Source organism: Micropterus salmoides, unplaced genomic scaffold (genome assembly GCF_014851395.1).
Source record: "Micropterus salmoides isolate LMB-PRFRI ecotype aquatic unplaced genomic scaffold, ASM1485139v1 Ms_hic_scaffold_11, whole genome shotgun sequence".
In the NCBI taxonomy this organism is placed as follows: Eukaryota; Metazoa; Chordata; class Actinopteri; order Centrarchiformes; family Centrarchidae; genus Micropterus; species Micropterus salmoides.
In genome coordinates, this window is record NW_024040152.1 from 3,123,994 (window position 1) to 3,144,144 (window position 20,151).

General features: G+C 41.9%; 1 protein-coding gene across 9 annotated transcripts in view; it reads left to right on the forward strand.

Moving 5' to 3' along the window:
* The window catches only part of mef2d (myocyte enhancer factor 2d), a 101,230-nt gene that overhangs the window by 21,317 nt on the left and 59,762 nt on the right, over nt 1-20,151 (forward strand). For 8 of the 9 annotated variants that reach the window (XM_038710416.1, XM_038710421.1, XM_038710419.1 and 5 more), the window contains exon 2: nt 18,262-18,663. In XM_038710416.1, the coding sequence (XP_038566344.1) occupies nt 18,610-18,663 (54 nt within the window). In that variant the 5' untranslated portion in view covers nt 18,262-18,609. Of the gene's footprint in view, nt 1-6,461; nt 6,679-18,261; nt 18,664-20,151 lie in introns of those variants that run through there. The other variant, XM_038710417.1, reaches the window with a different exon arrangement.

Below are 20,151 nucleotides of genomic sequence, written 5' to 3' on the forward strand. Positions count from 1 at the left end.
AATGTGCTACGGATCGAAAACCAACATGGTACGGACTGACAACCGCCCCAGTGTGTTCTCTGTTGCTCCGTGCTTGTAAAATATCCACCATATACACGTCTTGTAATGTAATAGATAAAATCTTACTTCAATACTAAAATGCGTCGGCAGATATACATTGGCAGCCGTTAATATACCTGGGCGGCCCATCAAAGTAAAGTCTATATGTGGGAATCATTGTATTTAAAGTTAGGGCGAGCTGTAGTCCTATATTTTGTAAATACTACATGAACACCTATTTTGTGGTTGTTCTCCAACTGTGTGTGTCAAATGACTGTTTTGGTCCAGCCATGATCGGGGAATCATAATAATATATATACAGTGTATATATAATACAATAAACCCCCCTCGCCTCTGCTGAGACAAAAGAAGGGGGAAAACACAAGGTCTGATCCGAACCGTGGATTTGGAGAATCATTACACCCCTAGCTAGCTAACTAGCTATGCGGGAAGATGTTGTACCCACTTTTAATCCTGCCTGCTAAACTGTGATTGATAGACTTTTTTGCTAACCGACTGAAAACAGCCATCAATGAGTGCAACACCAAACTTACTACGTTTTGCTGAAAAAATATTAGTGGGCTACGATTTAAAGTCTTCAAGCAAGCTAATTTAAATCAGGAGCTGATGAAAGCATAAGCAAATAAGTCTACAAATTCAACCAGACATTTGATGCTAGCTTTAAGTACTTGATGTGAAGACAGTTCTCGGTCACACAGGGTCATGAAATAATTCTCTCTGCAGTTGGCAGATAGGATTGTTAACACTTGAAATATTTCACCAGTCCATTTCAAGTCCTTTCTCGCCTTGTAGCGTTTAGCTCCAACAAGCCTGCAAAGGCTGTTTATACTCCGAGTAATAAGAATTGGTTTTGGCAATGGAACGATTTTTCCCATAGCACTTCAAACAAGAATGACAATTTAAAAAAGTATTTTTCCTCCACAAAACCTCTCAACCCAAACAAGTCTTTGAAATGAACATTGATGAATCTTTAATTCCAGGCGTCTGCTTTGATTTTTCTGGGCGTAAGCTAAATGTCTGCCGTCTCTCCACTCTCCAGTCGATCATGCTGGCGTGGGAGTCACAGGTGTTGACTGATTTATGGCTTTAATTTACTTGGTAGATTAAAATATAGCAACAAGCATAGAACATTAATTAGGGTAACTCAGCAAGGTCCTGTTTCGCTCAAGTCGCTTGGCAGGGAGACAGAAAAAGCTTACTACTACACTTAATACATTTAAGTAGTCTTCTGTACACAGGGAGACATTTGTTTTCCTTATTATAAAATATAGAAATCCATGTGATTTCTACAGTAGAGGAATCCTTACACTACAATTCTTACAGTAGAGGAATCCTAGATAAGTTAAAAGAAGTATTTTGAGACAAGGATTTAGCCCAAACAGCTGTAAAAGTGCACTTGGACATTAAGAATTGGTCCCTGAAACTGTTCCCATATCCGAGTGGATAGTGGTGGCCTGGAAATGCGAAGGCTTGTAGCTGCAGAGGCAGGCTTTTTGGGGGGGCTGGAGCCTTTGTGGTGGCAGCTGAGTAGGGCAGACAGTTGAAGGGAACAGGTTGCTGCGTCTGTTAGGGCTCGTCTTGCTGCTCTTGACCTTTAACCTTTAGCTGTGACAGCTCCTGGGGCTGGGAGACACCGAATTTCCCCTGGACTGGGGAGAGCAAGGCCGGGCACGGCGAGAGACAGAGATGCACGATACTGTTGTATAAAACATGAGGGCAATTTGGTGCAATCTCATGGTGTTTTTAAGCAGGTCATGTTACATCAGACCTTCCACTTTAGTTTAAACCATAGACTATATAAAAATTAATGACGTGTCTCCACTGTACAAAAATGAAGCTAAAATTAGGGCGCTCAGTTATGGTCAGTGTTGAGATCACAAGCAGGGCTCAGCTGTCAATCATGACCTCGCGCCTTTTTATAACATCAAATAACTAATTAAAACTTATCTGAAAAATTTACACGAGAACTACCTAAAATGAAGAAAAAAAAAAATATTTTGATGTGTACTTATTTTAGTTTGGCCCAACTAAAATGGAGAGGGTAGGTTTTATGACGTATACTGCCGCCTGGAGCCGACAAGAGATGTTTTAGGGAATGGTCATGTCATCCATCTTTATAGATAATTATTATAAACTTATTTTGGAAAGCATATTATCATGGATTTTATGACTATTTGGCTAATTGGTACAAAAAATCTACACAGGGAACAGTGAATTTGGTCAATAACAGTATTGTGTTAAAACTGCTGTGAGTCTATTCTGGTTAACTGCTTTTGTCTTATCACTCTAAATCACAAAATGTGGCTTCAGCAAACAAGAGCTAATGCAGAGGCTGTGGATTTGCCTTATTTGCCCAAATTAGTCTTTGATGTCAGATGTTGACACTTTTCTACCCAGAGGGTGTGATGATGAATAGAAACTAAAAGCATGACTTACAAACTGTGTCTTTAAAAACAACAGCAGCCTTGTCCAGCTCGCTCCTTCCAAGCATCAGAACTACTGTATTTTTCATCTCGCCCTTTTTGGTAGAAAAAAGAAAAGGTTGTGAAAAAGTAGAAGTCAAAGACAAAAAAATTGCTACAGAGAATTTTCTTTGTCTATAAACACATTTTCACATCCAGAATCACAAGTTTGACCCAAAGGGTGTTGCAGTCAGTGCAGCATATGACACAGTCTTTCCTTCAACTCTCAATTTGGACAAAGAAAAACTCTGAGAAAAACTGCATGTTCAGTGTTGATTGCAAAGCATTTCAGTTGATTAAATGTTAAACATTCGTCCCTTGAACATGTTGCAGGGTTTCCAAATTAGCTGAAATAGTAAGACACCTGCATCATGGCACATCGTCTCATCTCATGATCAGTTTAGTTTCTAGACGATGGCCTGAACTTCAGTCACACTGCTTGAATACATGTGTGTTTCCTTTCTCTGTTTTTATTTCATTCAGTATATATTTTTTTTATGATATTGGTGTAGGTGGTCTAGGTAGGTGTTCACATACGTTCTCCACTCCCATTTATATCTCTATATTTTCTTTTTTCTATTTTATACTTGCCAACATTTTTATTATTCTGTTTTCTTTAATGTCTTGCTCAGCAACGTGAGCAACTGTAACACAACGATTTCCCCTCGGGGTTCAATAACATATGTCTGATTCTGATGTTTTAAGACCATAGAAACGTGACTGTCACCGTGACGTCACCCACTGGTTTGTGGACTACCGTTTTGAAGCCTTGAATTTGGCATTTTGGCCGCCGCCATGTTGATTTTTTACAACCAGGCGCTGGACGTGACGATATTTGGATGAGATGGTGGCATTAGCTAGTTTGGTTGGCAAAATTGGTCGGTAAAAATGGATTGAGACAGCTGTTGTCACAGAGGACTAAAAACCTTCTGGATGTTTAGAAGCACTAGACGTCTAACATGAAGTGCAAGTAAAACATACATTATATCACTGTTCCGCATTGTGGTGTCAAATGTACACTGTGAAAGTGTTGAATAACGACACTCCTGGGCAGGTTTACACAACACTTGTTTCAGGGCTCAGGTTTGATCCGGATGCTGGCGCAGATAATGTGGAGTGTAGATACATACATAGATGTATGGATATGTATGCTGTATTGAAAGTGTTCATCTTGCGAGCTATATTATGCTGCAAGATTTTTCAACTGTGTGACAGAAATGTGGAGGATTCCTCAATAATGTAGGTCACACAAGAGAAAAGCTCACAGTAGAGCCACACCAGAGAAAAGCTTTGTCATTCTTTTAATTTACCCCATCCTCGGGAGGGAGGCAGATTTGCATAATCAGGGTATTCACTGTCAAACCCTTGAAAGCATATCATGTTTATTCACAAACCTATTAGTCATTTGGTACAAAGACAAAGTACCAAATAAGCTCATCTTCAACAAAACCTAAAGAGTTTTTCTTTGTGATGGCACATCACTCAGGTGGCACACCTTTCACACGGGACAGTAACGCAAAAACAAATCTTTTGCATTTTCTTTTCGTTTCGCAAGTATTTGCAGCTGCATGGACGGATGTTTATCATTGCGAGAGCTGTAGCTTAGACGCTTCTGTGTTTCCTTTCAACATAAATACACTTGCCTCTGGGCAATGAAGCTGCTTCTTCTCACCACTGTGTTAGAGGAGAGAGAATAGATATCTTTTCTCTCAGTGTTTGTGCCTCCCCCACCTCTCCACAGTACCGGATCCCCACCACATGTAACCAGCATCACACAGTCTTGGCCAACGCTCGCGTTTGTCTCAGGAAGAGTGGAGGTAGGCTCATATATCCCCATTTTAGGCTTCAGGCCAACACTCTGTGTTCAACATGGATGGCCCCCAGGCAGCCTTGCACATGGACGACAAATGTGGATGGCAAGCAGGAAAGCACAACCTGGAAAAGGGGGCAGCGAGATAAGGCCGTTACTAAGCACTTGTGTTTGTTGTGAAAGTAATTGTGTCCTCAGTGCTGTGACATCAGGATTGTTGTGTTTAGTGGTGGTGTATATTTTTCCCATCCATGGGCAGATTTCCTGCTCCTGATAGACGAAAGGGATTTCATTTTTTCTGGCTTCCCCTCTCAGATTTATCCATATAAGCCACTGCTTCAGGACGAAGTTGGCCCTTGGAATTTTTGCCCCATGTTTAACCCGTTGGTCTCTGGGCACAGATGTGCCTGCATACATGCATATTCTCTGTGTTGTGTGGAAACTCAATGACACAACTGTTTAGCAGACTCCTGGCCTCCTATTTCCCACACCCTCCGGGCCCCCTCAGAGATTTCAAGGTCAGGAAAGGGCAGAGGCTGAGAATCATTCCTTGGGAAGCAGAGCACTGTCGCAAACTGTCGCAGACAGCAAATGTCTCCTTTTACAGTGCTCTCTGCGGTCATCTAACTGTATCTCACCAAGTTCGGATCTGTGCGGATTTGATTTCCGCAGCTTTGAAACCTAGCGTCAGATCATAGCCGTCAGCGGCAGGCTTCATCAGCCGGCAAGGTTTGATAGCAGAAGAGTCATTTTAGAATCGAGTTTGGACTAAGTGGCACGAGACATTACCGGTGTGTTTAACTCTCCGACAGCTGAGCATGCGAGTGTGTGTGTGTGTGTGTGGATTTCGGGGGGGGGGCCTTGAAGGTTCCAGTGGAACAAATGGTATGTAGGCAGCTGCCGTCTCACTGCCAACAGCTCATGATCCAAATGGAGGATGTACACACACATGTGCACGAGGGACAGATTGGTGTGCAACAAGGGTCTTATACACTCAGCAAGGCAGCGATTGACTCCCTCACACACACACACACACACACACACACGCGCGCATGCCAGTGTTTGCAAGCTTTAGCTCATTATTGTGTACTCACTACATTTTCAAATGAATGCCATGCAGTTTGAATGTATTTGTACAGTTTGTCCGATCATGGAGCCATTGGTTTCCATTCATCTCCTTACAGTAGTAGTCAGTACACTCTTCAAACCTGCCTAATTTGTGTAATCCACAAGAGTAGGCCTGCAACTAATGATTATTGTGATTATGAATTACTCTTTCGCTAATCTCTTTTGAATATATTCTTCATAAAATGTGAACAAGATAATAAAAAATAGTCATCACAAGGTGTCAGGGCCCAAACTGGCACCTTTTTTATTAGATATCTTGTTTTGTCTGATTATCCAAAACCCAAATGTATTCAGTTTACAATTAGCCAGTATGAACCAGAGAAAAGCAGCACATTCTCACATTTCAGAAGCTGGAACCAGAGAATGTTTTCTATATACTACCGAGTAATATATAATCAAAATGGTTGGCAGTTAATTAGTCAATTATTTCAGCTCTACACCAGGGTGAACAGCACATTTATATTAAGTTCGCTGTGATGTAAAAATGATGAAATGATTAATAGATTAGTTGATTAATCAATAGACTATGAATTTTGATGATTAAATTCTTCTATTGAATAAAAATGCTTAATAAAATACAGCTTCTTCAGTGAAAGGGTGTGTGTTTTTTTGCCACCTTGGGCTCTGGGAACTTTTGTCTTTATTATAGACTATAGGAATTTAATCCGTTAATTAAAAAAATACTGAAAGATGAATCAGTGATGGAAATAACTGTTAGTTGCGGCCCTAAAGTATACGCGGTTTGTTTTAAGCGAGCTGAAACACTGGAACGTTCCTTTAAAGAGGCGAACAACAAGCAGCTCAGTTGCCAGCGCGGACACTGATGAATTGGTGGCAGTTGCTGAAGGCATATTAGGGCAAATCGTGACCTGGGAGGGGTTTGTGGGTTGGGAGGGGGGGGGATGAGTGTACTGTGGGGTGACAAGAAGCGGCAGCAGCGGTGGGGGGGGGGGGGGGGTGAGAAGGGTAATTTGGGGTATCCAGAGTGAGGCTTTCCACCAGCAGTTGTCACTTCAGCAGTCGAGGGCACATGTGCTGCTCTCAGTTGGACCCGCTTTCTCTTCAGGACTGTATTCCTCTGTGATCTTTGACGTGGACTATCTCATACTTGGAGCTCTTTTTAAAATTAACTGGTCTCAATCCAGAATCCAGACAGGTTTTTTTTTGTATGTGTCAGAGCACTTCCATATTGCCTTTTGGCATCTTTAATCTTTGACGGTAAGAGCGACCAATCAAGACATTGCAGCTCTGTGTGTGTGTGTGTGTGTGTGTTTCCTCTGATGTAATTGGCTTGAATACACACGAACTCCACTTTGCTTAAAACCATAATTACATCAAGAGAAAATGTCATTCTTGATGGATCTTTTTAAGTGTTCACGTTACTTCTCTTCTGGCTAAAACTAACATTTTTCAACTTTCACATGCTTGATTTAAGCTGAAGTGCGAGAGGAGGTCTCAGAAATGTTGCGAGCTTCCTGAGCTCTCTAATCAGCCCAGGAAGCCATCGGTGGTGTGCACCGCTGGCGCCTCTGAGGACTTTACGAGGTAGATAGCGAGGAGTGAGAGGTGACTTGCTGTGTGGCCTGTTCTCCATCATCAGCCGGGGAGCTGACACCTTCCCCAGCCTCAAAATCTGCTGAGGGTAATCGGGAGTGGAGGGGGTCTGTTGTGAAGATTTATGGTTGATGGCTTGTCTTGTCGTACTCGTAACATCGCACCTGTTCCTTTTCTTTCTTTCTTGAAGGCTTACAAGGCCATTTACGTGTCGAGTGAGTTTCATGATCCTCATGCCCTTGACACCTGTTTAAACCATGTTGTGTACTTCAAAAATACACACATACAGTTTATAATCTTATTAGAAGGTATGCAGTTGATGGTTTTCGATATATCTTGGTTCTTCAAAGGCAAGTCGGTCATACACACGGTAAATAGCAGGAAGTTGTTTATCCATGTTCAGTAGCCTGGCAGTATTCTTTTAAAGCTCAGGAGCCTTACTTTCATTTTCTGACATAATAATGTTTCTACAGGTTTATTGACTTGCCTTGTTTCCTGCCTGTTTTCACCACTCAGAAGAAGAGTGCATGGACTCGCGGGCCTCCAAGCAGCTGTTCAACACTTGTTTTGAAGGGTATCTTGACAACAAAGACTCGATCTCCCGTGGCCAGATTGAAAGATGTCTGTCTGAGCTGGGGGACCTTGTGCCTCCAAGTGACCACACATATAAACAATCATGACAGCGCTGGTTTATTCTGTGTCCCAGCAAAAGACCTGTTTTCTTCAGGGGGAGTTATCTGTTGAAAGGATTGCAGCTCACTTCTCAGCAGCAGTGAGTTTCCCCGACGATCCGCTGTGTGTTTATTATTATTATTATTGAGTGCCTTCAGCATACTTGCAGTGCCCGCATTTCATAGTTAATGACGGTTGAATCTCACAAAACACTTTGTGGTGAACACTTTAAATAGACAGCATTCCTCCTCCCACTCACCTGCATTCATGAAAATGAACCTGATAGTAGTGATAAACGGTTATATTTAAGTCGGCTGGCTTGGTTTCACCTGACCGGCTCTTGTGTGAGGCCTCTTTGATGGGAACGTGTTCGACTGGTGATGGCAAAAGTTCATACGCATGCAGTCTCTGGCATGCACGCCCTGTGTCCTCAAGTGTCACCTTAATGTCATCGTCGGTGTTTTGTCTAGAGGGCTTTTTTCTCGTCACGGACCTTTTGTTGTTGCACTGCAGCAGATTTAAGATGATGGGAAAACCTGTGATAGAGGAGGGAGGAAACCTGCAAACCCTCTTAGAAAGCTCACTCCACATCTGAAGAGGTACATGGTGTACACGAGCTGATCTGTGAGGAAAACAACGGCTGAAGTAATCTGTAGTTTTGTATGAATAATAACTTCACTAAATACAACCATTTTTAGCTAATCATTTTTATGAAATTGTGGATATATAATTTACAATGATAGATAACATTATGACACAGAGGTAGAGCTGACACTATTAGTCAATTAATTGATTAGTTTAGGACTGCAACTGAGGATTATTTTCATTATTCATATAGTGATTAATGTTTTCATATTATCATTTTGTAAAAAATACCAGAAAACTGTGAAAAAAGCTCACCAGATGTTCCCATAGCCTGAGGGACCATCTTCAAATGTTATGTTATGCCGAACTAGGAACCTCAGATATTCAATGTACAATTGTATAAAACAGAAAATCTTCTGAAATGAGAAGTTACACCCAGCAACTGATTGATATTAAGCTTTCTAAGTGGCTTTAACAGTTCAATCATTTCAGCACTAGATTGGTTGACTGATGGGAAATTAATGGATGATTAATAGAGTTGGTTTTCTCAACTCAGCATAATTTTCGACTCTGGGAACTTGTGAAAAGCACTCGTTAGACTAAATTTCATTTAATTAATCAATAGCTCAATCATTATTGAGTATAGTCACTAGTGGCAGCTCTGAAAAGATGAACCAGAGATTAATCATACAGTTTTAATGATCAATTAAGTCATTTATTCTGTTCCAGCTTTTTAAATGTGAAGTTAAGTTGGAATAAGTTTATTGAATAGGATAAACCCCTTGAGATGGTTCATCTCGTTTTCGAGGGGGTCCCAATATACAGAACAAGGGACAAATCAAACACTTTACAATAATAAGACATAGACAATACTACAATCAACACACTACAACAAAGACAACAACAAACAAACAAAAAACACCAAGGAAAATAAGTATTTAAGTTAATACAACCTCTTGATAGCCACACAGAGGCTGTGAACAAATACTTGCCCGCAAAAACATAACATTGAATAAAGAATATAGTGTAAATTATATATAGGTATAGCATCATCTGAAACATGAACAGTTTAACTCAAAATAAGAAGACAAACTATTTTTAAAAATGTGAAATGATGTTAAAGATCGTATGTTTGAAGGTAAGTTATTCCAGTCTGAAGGAGCCTTAAACATAAACGCTCTTTCCTATTGCTTTTTTGACTATAGAAGTGAAAAGGAAGTATTGTGTAGAATGCCTCAAAGTGTGGATTGAAGAATACGGTACCAAAAACTGTTGTAGATACTGAGGATAGTTAAAATGTAGAGTTGCAACCAATGTATGTGGCCATTTAAGTGAGTTATACATGACACAGTGATGAGTATTATAGGAACATCCAGGAGAAAATCCTCTCATTGTCTCCCTGGATCATCCAATCAGCTCACACCTTTCAGGGATGGGTGTGCCTCTGATTGTGTTCTGGGCAGTGATGTAACCTGACAGGTCAAACCGCACAGTCAACATCGGTGAGACAGAGGCTAGTCTCAACAAGCCACACTAAGAGCACTGTGTGTGACCTGCCAACAAGTGCTCTTTGCTACCGAACTTTAATTCAAATTTCAATACCTAAGGAGTAAATCTCCTCAGCATCAGTCAGCCAGTAAGCACACAGCATGCTTGTATCAAGATGTAATAATGCTGGTGACTGGCTGTCTAACATTCACTTAATGTTACATGTTATACATGTTGAGTAAAGTGCCTCCTCATTTAAAGTGAGTAATTGTACTGTAAAATGTAATGTAATTTAACTTACTTTAAGTATCATTCAGGAACTGGTATCAAAGTAAAAGTACGTGTGTGTGTGTGTGTGTGTGTGTGTGTGTGTGTGTGTGTGTGTACATTTTTTAACCGTACCCAGCCCTATTCGCTCCACATGCTTTTTGAGCTGCTGGACAAAAGGCGTCTTTGTTTGTCAGTGTATACTCAAATGTATGTGCATGGGTGTATTGTGGGTAATATCAGGGTATTTTTGTGGTGTTCAAGCCAGGGGCTATGAGCACAAACAGTAGATCAGTGACAGTTGGGGCGCCCTGTGTTAAATGAGTGGGTGTGTTTTCTTTGTGTGTGTGTGAGAGAATGTGTGTTTGTTTTTATATATGCGTTTGAGAGTGTGTGTACGTGGTAGACTGCGGTATTGACAGGGGCCCGGCAACGTGGGCGTGATTCACGAGCCGAGAGGCACAGATCTCTCCACTGCCCCTCCCATCCCATCCACCACCACCACCACCACCTCAGAAGTGCTGCCCTTGCACTGCATCTCTCTCCCCCACCTCTCCAAAGACTCACCCGTGATTGGCTAAGAGGAGGAGGGGGAAGGGGATATCATATTCCACTGCCAGGGTTGGCAGTGTAGACGCACAGGCACAGAACCAGTCACAGTCACAAGCCAGGCTTCAGATATGAGGCCAGAAGCTCTCTCCATCCCCCCCACCCCCTCCACTATTTGTCACAATAACCCCCCCCCCACACACACATACACACACTTCACTCCACCTGCTAATGCTTCTACCACAAAATCAGCCATAGGGTTTTGTTGATAAAGTGAAGATGCTTGCTGGGTGACTGAAGCCTGAGTGTGGCGGGATCCGTGTCCAATGGTTGCCGGGGATCATGCGGCAACAGGCTGTAAATATCCCACAGCTGGTGCTGGCAGAGCACCCTCAAGGTTGGGCTGCAAACCGAGCCGCGCTGGGTCAAATGAGGAAATTCAGTGGACCAGTTAGATGCCAACTCCCTCCAACCTCGACCCCATTGGCGGTTCTGTCTTTGCCCCAATGAAGAATGATCCCATTTTACCCCCCTCTAAAATCTGATTCATGCTTACGGTCTATCTTGATGTTGGCAAGCAGCGTATGAACCTTGGCATTAATGCCTTCACGATGACAGTGACTCTACATGTAGAGATCTGCAGCTTGAAGGGGTACTCCAGCAATTTAGTATTGCACTTTCATAAAGTGGGACGAGGGGGGGGGGTGGATTCAGACCAAAAACAACTATTTTATCTTTTTTCATGGCAGTTGCATGATAAAGTACAGTGGTCACGTAATCTATTGGGACTGTGCACTTGCGAGCATTTGATTGGCCTGCGCAGCACCTTGTCAGGTAACCATCACATTGTGTTGCAGAAAAAGTTGAGTCAGGTTCAACTTTTTTGCCATTAAAGGAAAGAGGAGGCTGTATGTTCTCCCGCAGTGTCTTTTTGAATGCAACCTCTGTGGCTATGATTTCCCAAAATTGCTTAATCCAATTTAATGCAACTCAAGAGCATCATTTTGTTAAATGCTCCCAGCCTGGTCTTTCAAACTCCATGTCCCCAGTTTGTAACACAAGCTTTCTGTTTGTATTCTCTGAGCCCAAGCTCAGATAACCTGATGATATTATTACGGGATATTTTCAGTGTTAAGATTTAACACTGACTTCACCCTGAAACACAACAAAAATAGTTTTTTGAATTTGAAATTCAAATGAAATCCAATAATGGTTGCATGATGTTAATTGTTATTTGCAGCACTTTTAAGCAGCAAGTGTACAAGAGGAAGAAGAGGATGAAAGTTTTTGCTGTTTTGCTTAAAAAAATGTCAATTATTTAAACTTGTTAAAATAGTATTGTGGTGGATAAGATTAAGCTATTAAGTTGCCTTACCCAGGATGTGTAAATGTGTTTTTCTTAAGGCAGCGTACGTTCATGTTGATCACTTTGCTGCAGCTCTGATTTCTTTGCTCAAAGAATCCTGAGCTCGTGACCGTTGAGCACGCCACAACTTCAAACACCTGCTGATCTGTTTTCATGTTATTCCCACTTGTAAGGAGCATCTGACGGTGTCATTTGTCTTCTCATGTTTCGTCCCTCACATCGGGCCGGTTTCACTGAGCACTGAGTGATGAATATTGGTAAAATATTGATCTGCCCAGACTTCAACTGAGGGGCAGATCAGTCATTCTGATAGCCCTCTGCAGAGGTCATGGCTCAATCAGCTACATGCAGGAAGGTCACACTCTTCTTGAAACCTGAAGCCCTGAGGTCTTCTGCAGATCTCGAGGTGACTCCCGTGACATTTTTGCCAGCATGGCCTGCTAACTGATATGACAGTTTTTCATACATTTCATCAACAGTTAACATGATTTGTAAATCCATCAAGATGTATAACCTCTGCTGTTTGTTTAATCCTGCATGCCTTAGAGTACCATGTATATTTTTTAGGAGTGACTGATCCACTCAATAACTTGCATTTAGCTTGGACTCCTCCTTTAAACTGCATTATTGGCATTCATTTTTAATTAACTGGGACACTGCAAGTCCACCCTGTTTGCCTTTAGTAAAACACATCTTGCCTATTGTTATCACAGAACAAAACTTAACAATGAAGCAGCAAAAGAGTGTCTCTCTTACATGGTTTGGCATGTCTTTAGATACAGGGTCTATAATCTCTTACAAAAAGTATGCAGATGAATGAGACCTAATGTAGATGCTGTCAGCTCAGATTCAATTTTTATTTAATCTGAGTTGACAGATTATTGTAAACTTTTTTTTAAAGTTTACAATTTTACATAATAGCTAGACAATAGCTTAAAATAAAAGGTAGATTTATACACAAGATTAAGTTGTAGTTGCATTTGTGCTAATACTATTTTACTTGGAGTGCTGAGGATGAATTGAGGAGTCTCACAGCAGGAAGAAGCTGCTCTGTCTGGTGGTACGACAGCGGATATTTCTGTATCTCTTAAATACACTATATTTACTCCCCCAACACACACACACACACACACACACACACACACACACACACACACACACACACACACACACACACACACTCTCTATGCCAACTGCCAGACCAATATCAGTAAACAATGGTCAGTGATTCATAGGGCAACTTTTTGAAGGCTGCATTTTTCACTGAAATGCTGCTGACTGGTAATTGTGTACTTCGGTTCAAGGTCAGTATGAAGTGTCCAACTCTGACATTATCAACAACTATTAACGGATGACGATTCTCACAAATATCAGTTTATTGCTTCAGTTGTTTCCTTTGACAGGAAAAGTTCAGGTAGAGTGTGTTTTTAAGTTATTGCTAGTGTAGTTGTTTGCCTTACCGCTGCTTGAAAATGTCCCCCAAATGTGTGGCCCTATCTCTGTCTGACTTAAATGCGTATCAGTTAAATCTTTACATCTAGACTAGACATTTAAATAAACTTGCATTCATCATAGCTGGCACATGCATGTTGTGTAGTTGGTGTTTCAAACATTTCCCATGGCATCTGCAGCATTTGCACCTTGTTACATACATTAAACTATACAGGACCGGATAAGTCCAGGTTGTAGTAATCATAGTTGGGACTGATTTGGATAGTGCGTTGGAGGTCCGCAGTGGAGGTGGTTGCGGTCAGCTTCGGCAGATGTTGGTGCTGAGTGGGGAAAAGTGATGATTTCTAAGCAGTCCTCTGGCATGGCTCCAGCAGCTGAGACCCATCTTCAACACCCCCCCAATCTCCTGCCACGGACAGTTATCTCTCTGCTCCAGGCTGCTGTACTGCCACTTAACACACCAAGGCAGTATGCAAGAAGACACACACACACACACACACACACACACACACACACACACACACACACACACACACACACACACACACATGCAAGCACATAGATCACATTTGATTAGGCTTGACTAGGGCTGAACGATTTTGGAAAATAATCAAATTTCTTTTTTACCAATATTGCGATTTAACATGCGATTACTTTTTAAGCTCTTTACCTTCTGTATTATTCAAAACGGACAAGCAGTAAATCAGAGTACAGTATGACCAACACAATATTAGATAGATTAAACATACCCTGTTCTTTCTTGTGGGTCAGGCCTGTGTTGAAACGAGCAATGGTGGAGAAGAAGTATCCAATTTTAATAATATGAGAAACATAATTTGAGTCAAGTAGTCAAGGCACTAAATAACATGATATATCATCAGGTCGGCCTACCTACAGACCACAAGAAAAACTAAGTTCACCACAGTGTGCTGTACAGTAAGCGCTCAATACAAAACCCACAGTTCAACCACCAATTAATGCGTCCTGATCTCAGGAGTCCATCTGTCTATATCCCTGTAAGCAAAAACCCCCTCAATATTCAGAGGTTCAATTCAAAAGTTGGCCAATGAAACTAAAACTAAATAACGCCTCTCGTGTTTGATCGACAAGTTTAGTAATTCTCCGACAACACTGGAGTTCCCCTCCCCCGCAGCCTCCGAAGTTAATGCTTCATCTGCAGACTGCTTTACTCTTGGGTGTCTTGTGACCAGAGCGTATCGCGATAATATCGCAAATGCAATTAATTGTTCAGCCCAGGGCTTGACCAATATATTGATGCTTCAGTGTTGTTTTTCGAGACTCATCATGTGAGCATACTGATAACGTTCCTCTAAAATGACTAAATGACCAATAATGAAACGGCAACAAAAAGTAAATAAACAACCCATGAAAATATATTTCAGATTTCCTTCTGCTCTAATTATCACTTGTGTGTGACCCTAATATTGTACTGTATCACTCAGGCCTAAATGTGCACAAACGTAGCCACATCGTCATCTGATTACATCACGTCTTTCCTCGTAAAAGCCACACACACCAGTCTCCTGTTGCGTATTGTGGCATGTAAGTGGTTTGTTTTCTGTGTCATGACTCAGTCACAGCCCTGTGCTCCTTCCCTGCAGGTTCTGACACATTCAGCCTCTGGCAGAAACATTGGTGGCGATGTATCAGTAATATCCGGGCCAGCGTTAGCCTAGAGGGCAGCGAGGCAGGTTGTCAGCAGGAAGGTCACCAGTTCACAAACCTCAACTGGCTGGGAAAATCGGTGTGACATGCCCTTTAGCAAGTCGCTTAACCCCTAAATGCCCGAGGGAAGCTTCATAATGTCCAACTGTAGAAGACTATGGTTGTATTGGAAAGCTTCAACTGCAACTGTGCAGGACTGTGAAGTGTGCCGTTGCTGAAAAAGAACATCCCCATGTCAACGTTCTCTTCATGAATAAATGTCGAAATCAAAAAATTGCCCTCAGAGCGTGTGGCTTTCCACCCACATCATTGGAATAGAAGATATAAGCTTTGAAATGCTTAATGTCTGCAGTAACAGATGTCAGGGATAATGATGCAACGCAACATTTTCTAACAGTTCTTTTATGGACTAATCTTTGTTGTAGGCTGCCCCATGGCTACAACCTGATGTGACCTCTCTACATCTTAGTGGACACATTTGTACCTCTTTTTTTTTTTTTATGCCATTTCTAATGCTCAGTTAAGACATTTTATTTGTTGCCCAGATTTTGTTCCTTTGCTGCTTTTATGCTGTTTTCCCTTTTTTAAAATAACATTTTTTAAATCTTTCTGAAAAAATATAATTAAAATATATTTTACTCTCTAGATACTTCACGGAAATAGACTGAAATGGTGTAAAAAGATATGAGAATTATCTTGATACAAATGTGCATGAAAAAAATCTCACATTAGATAAGCATCACAGAGTCTTATCAAGTAAGAGTTAATCCACAGAGATGATCAAATTTTCATCACGTCTTGACAGCTGTAATATTCTAACATCTGTACTTAAAAACTGTAGACGTGTAGCAGCTGTACTTGAAACATTTGTGCAATTTCCTCAAGAGCTCTGAATTCCTTTACTCCGATTTTGTGCTTTTATGTCCATATTCCCTGAGTCCAACTGTTATAAAATGTAAAAGAAGAGCTTGTCATTGGCCCCTTGTGAAATAAACCGTCAAAACGTTCTTAGGCATTCCCCAGGGTTCTAGTCTGGGTCTGATGTAGATTCCTAATTATCAGCGCTAATCTTTTCATTGTCCAGAGCCTCTCTGTCACTCTGGCCTGTTCAGTGAGGCAGCAGACACACTCCAGGCTCTCTGCTTCCCATGTGAGAGCAGAGATTCTGCCTGACATCAGACATGGGAAGCGAACTCCGGCAGCATGAAGGGTAAAAGGTCGAGACTTGACCACCCCGGGCAGATAAAGCAGCCTTTTCATGTGTGATCAGCCCACAGCCTAAAGACAAATCTCTCTGTGTGCTGCCTTTGAACTTCACCACAACTGAAGCAAGCCCCCCCACTCACTCAGTGGCTAACGAAGGCTGTGAGAGAGAATGAACCTACACCTCTTTATTATTTATCTAAATTATGTTACTAACACCTCTACTCTGTGTAAAGATGAAAAGATTGAGTGTACAGCACATTAGGGACACCTACTCTTTTCAAGAGATACACTAATGAGGGGATTCAGGTAGAATTCATTAAGATTTACTGATCTCTCTTATTAAATCTGAGCCAGTCAAAAGCAAAGCTATGAAGATGAACAGAAGCAGAGGACTTGAACATGGATTTTAGAAAATGAATGTGCTTAAGGAGCTGAAACAAAATATAAGAAAGATGTTGCCAGTTGTTTGTGCATTCGGTTTGTGCAGCTCACGGTTGATTTTCCATGTGGAAACCAGCCTCCCGTTCTTCATCAAGCCTTTTTACAAAATAATTATGACTCTTTCTTCACCCCCCCCCCCTCCAATCTCTCCCATCAGTGCATAATTCATAAGCAACTCATCGCAAAGCCAATTGCATCCACCCTAAACGAGCATGCAGTGTAGCGCCCACAGCAGCACAAAAGAAATGTCAGTCTCATGACAGACTATTTCACATTCTTTGTTTTGTAAGAATGGATGTAAATAGAGGGTGTTCTTCTGCTGCTGCTCTCCCAGGTAGAGGGAATGCAAACAATGCTGGAGAGCTCGTGTGGTGTCTGTACTCGCGGCTTTCCAGATGCTTCAGCTCTGTAATGCTGCCACTTGGCTCCCACTGTTGTGTGTGTGTGTGTGTACACACAGTCTGTATGTATATATAGAGAGCTATTTTTAAAGCTGATCCACAAATAGTAGAAACGGGGACTAAAACGGTCCTCGCCTCTGTTGCCATTGCTGGGCTGCTGCCGCCTTCTCATTCATTCATGAGTTTGCATGAATTTGCAGAAATACTCCGGGCTTTCTCTCTCTGCTTTGCCCTTTTCATATTAGAAATTTATTTATGTTTGTACCCATCCTCCCTCTGTTTTTGATCAGACCACCCTTATTTCATGGTTAGTTAGATGCTCGGCTAAATTAGACACACATTTTACACTCTTAATTTTTCTCTGTGTTTTGTAGAATTAAGTCAGAGTTCAGCTTAGGTAATAAGGCATAATATTATTACTGGACACTAAACTGCATCTGCCAGCTTATTAAATGCTGAGGGTCATCGGTGGGAATCAGCCACCTCATACCTGCTTTGTGGATGTCGGGAATCTATCCTGAGAGTCTGGAAAATCCTAATAAGAAAAGTATTGAAAATTGTTTAGATATTTTGTGTTGAATGTAGAATAATTTCCATCCTCGCTGTCCCTGCCTTATTACCCTGCCGCTATTGACACAGATCATGTTAAACAAAGGCTAAGGCCTGTGTTCTGTCAAGGAGTTAGCACAGATGAGGTTGATGTTTGGAAATGGAAAATATGTAGAATCCACACACTGGGTGGCTCCTGTCTGCTCTGCCTTCGATTGGGGAAACACATTCGGCGTGTCAGGCAGCCCCGAACGGGCAGCCGGTAGCCGCAGGCGACCAGCAGATCAGTGATGTGGCGGTGATGCCTCTAATGAAGCTGACACAGCACAGCCTCCCTCCTTGCGGGCCCCTGAGGGCCTCCTGCTCTGCATGCCTTCATGTTTCAGCTCAGCGTGCTTCTGATTTGATGGCGCCTGAAATGCATTGCTGCATCATTTATTTTCGTATTGTATATGAGGGGTCAATGCAAATACAGATTTTGTTATAGCTCTGGTGGGTCACAGTATACAAACAAAGTATCTCCTCCCTTTTCAGATTCCCTCTCTGTCTGTCTGTTGAATGCCTCTGTGTTTTTTTTTTTTTCAGGAGCTGCCCAGTTAAGGTGAAGGGGAGGGCAGAGGACCCCAGTTCCGCCAGACTGTGGATGACCTGCAAGTGGAAACAGGACCATGATCTGAAGAGGGCACAGCACACCGAACCCCGTTCTTCCTCTCCTCCTTCTCCCTATCTTTTTTTCTTTTTCATTTAAAAAAAAAAAAAAAATTTACGAGGTGACGGCCTCCCTGCCCGGCAGCTTCCAACAGTGTCTGCGTGCACGGAAAGGACAAACTGAAAGAGACCAGACATTTTAAGGAGGAAGAAAAACAACCACATCCATCCGTGACCTCTGACCTTGCCACTCCCCCTTGCCCCTCCCACCACAACACCGGAAACATGGGGAGGAAAAAGATTCAGATTCAGAGGATCACCGACGAACGCAACAGACAGGTTAGCACCAATTATGTGAGCCAGCAATATCTGAATGTATAATAACTTCTTAATTTAACTAGCTATCGGCTGCATCAGTGATCAGCACCCTGATTAGAGCATCAATAACGCAGAGACAGGTGACAAATTAAAGGTGTAGATGCTTTGCTGATGATGGCTGGAAATAGCCCTGTATTAATTGTGGGTGGATGGGAGGTTGTACTGTAGCTTTAGTGGTAGAGGAGGTCAGCTATTAACCGTGGGGTTTGTGGTTTGATCATGCTGATCCATGCTGAGCAAGACACTGAAATCCAAATTGCTCCTTATGTATGAGTGAGTCTCTTTGGACAAAACTGCTGTCAAATTAGTGCAATGTACAGTAAAATAAGGAACATGCATGCAAAGGGCTGACGTTAATGTTATAATTACTTGACTTCCAGTGGTATCATACTGTAATATACTAGAAATGACATGGTTATCCCATTAATGTAATGTTTAACTGGCTTGAACTCTCTGTATAACTAAATATTCCTCTGATCCATCCTGCTCAGTTCTGAGAAAGATGAATCATTTTTACTCCTCCACCACTGAATTCCATTGTGGTGACAGGAAACTGTAACTCATGCGATAACAAATTCCCACAGGGATCCTTTCTGTTTTTACATGTCCCATGTAGCATGAACAACATTGTGGCTGATCTCTCAGCACTTCCACAACAGAACAGTATAATAGCATCGTGTTTTATGAGGCTCACATGACTCTGCAGACCAATCATAGGGTTTCTCAGACTCCCTTCTCCGTGAAAAAGAGCAAGAAAGTATAATATTCCCCCTAAAAAACCCAGCTTCAGTCCCTCTGGTTACATCAGCGGCATTGTCAGAGAGGATGAAAGGGTAAATGATCCATCTAAAATGAGTCAACTGGTAAATGGGCTTTGCTCCATTGAGCAGATTGAGTAATGGATTTGACGTGCCCACCTTCAAAAGCAGAGAGTGAAGAAAAACAAGACGGAGAGAGGAAGAGAAACAAGGTGCCGGGCTGAATAAGACCCGAGCAGTGAGAGAGCGAGCTGGCCGTAGGGTTTGGAAAATCATCCTCAGTTTTCTCCTCATCAATCTGTGCAGGTTGCATTTCCATAAAGGAGAGCAAACTGAGCCTGCGGGGGGTCAGCGGAGTAGGATGGCTTGTTATTCATCATTACACAATTAGACATAAAGGATGGAGGGGATGCAACTTTTTCCGGTCGGGCAGGCTCTGGTTAATGGAGCCAGCATTTATATCAGGTGTCGAACAGTTTGTCAAAAGGGTGATGCACTCTGTGGTAATACATGTTCATAGTGTCAGAATCAAAGATCACTCATTATCAGGCCATTAACAAGCCAGTGGTTTCTTAATCACAGCGGCCAACTGATCTTTGAGATGCCCTTTTGATGTCTGTATTAAACCAAAACTGCTCTCAGCGTGTACATTTCTCATTCTCTGTTTATCTGATACTCTTATCCAGAGCAA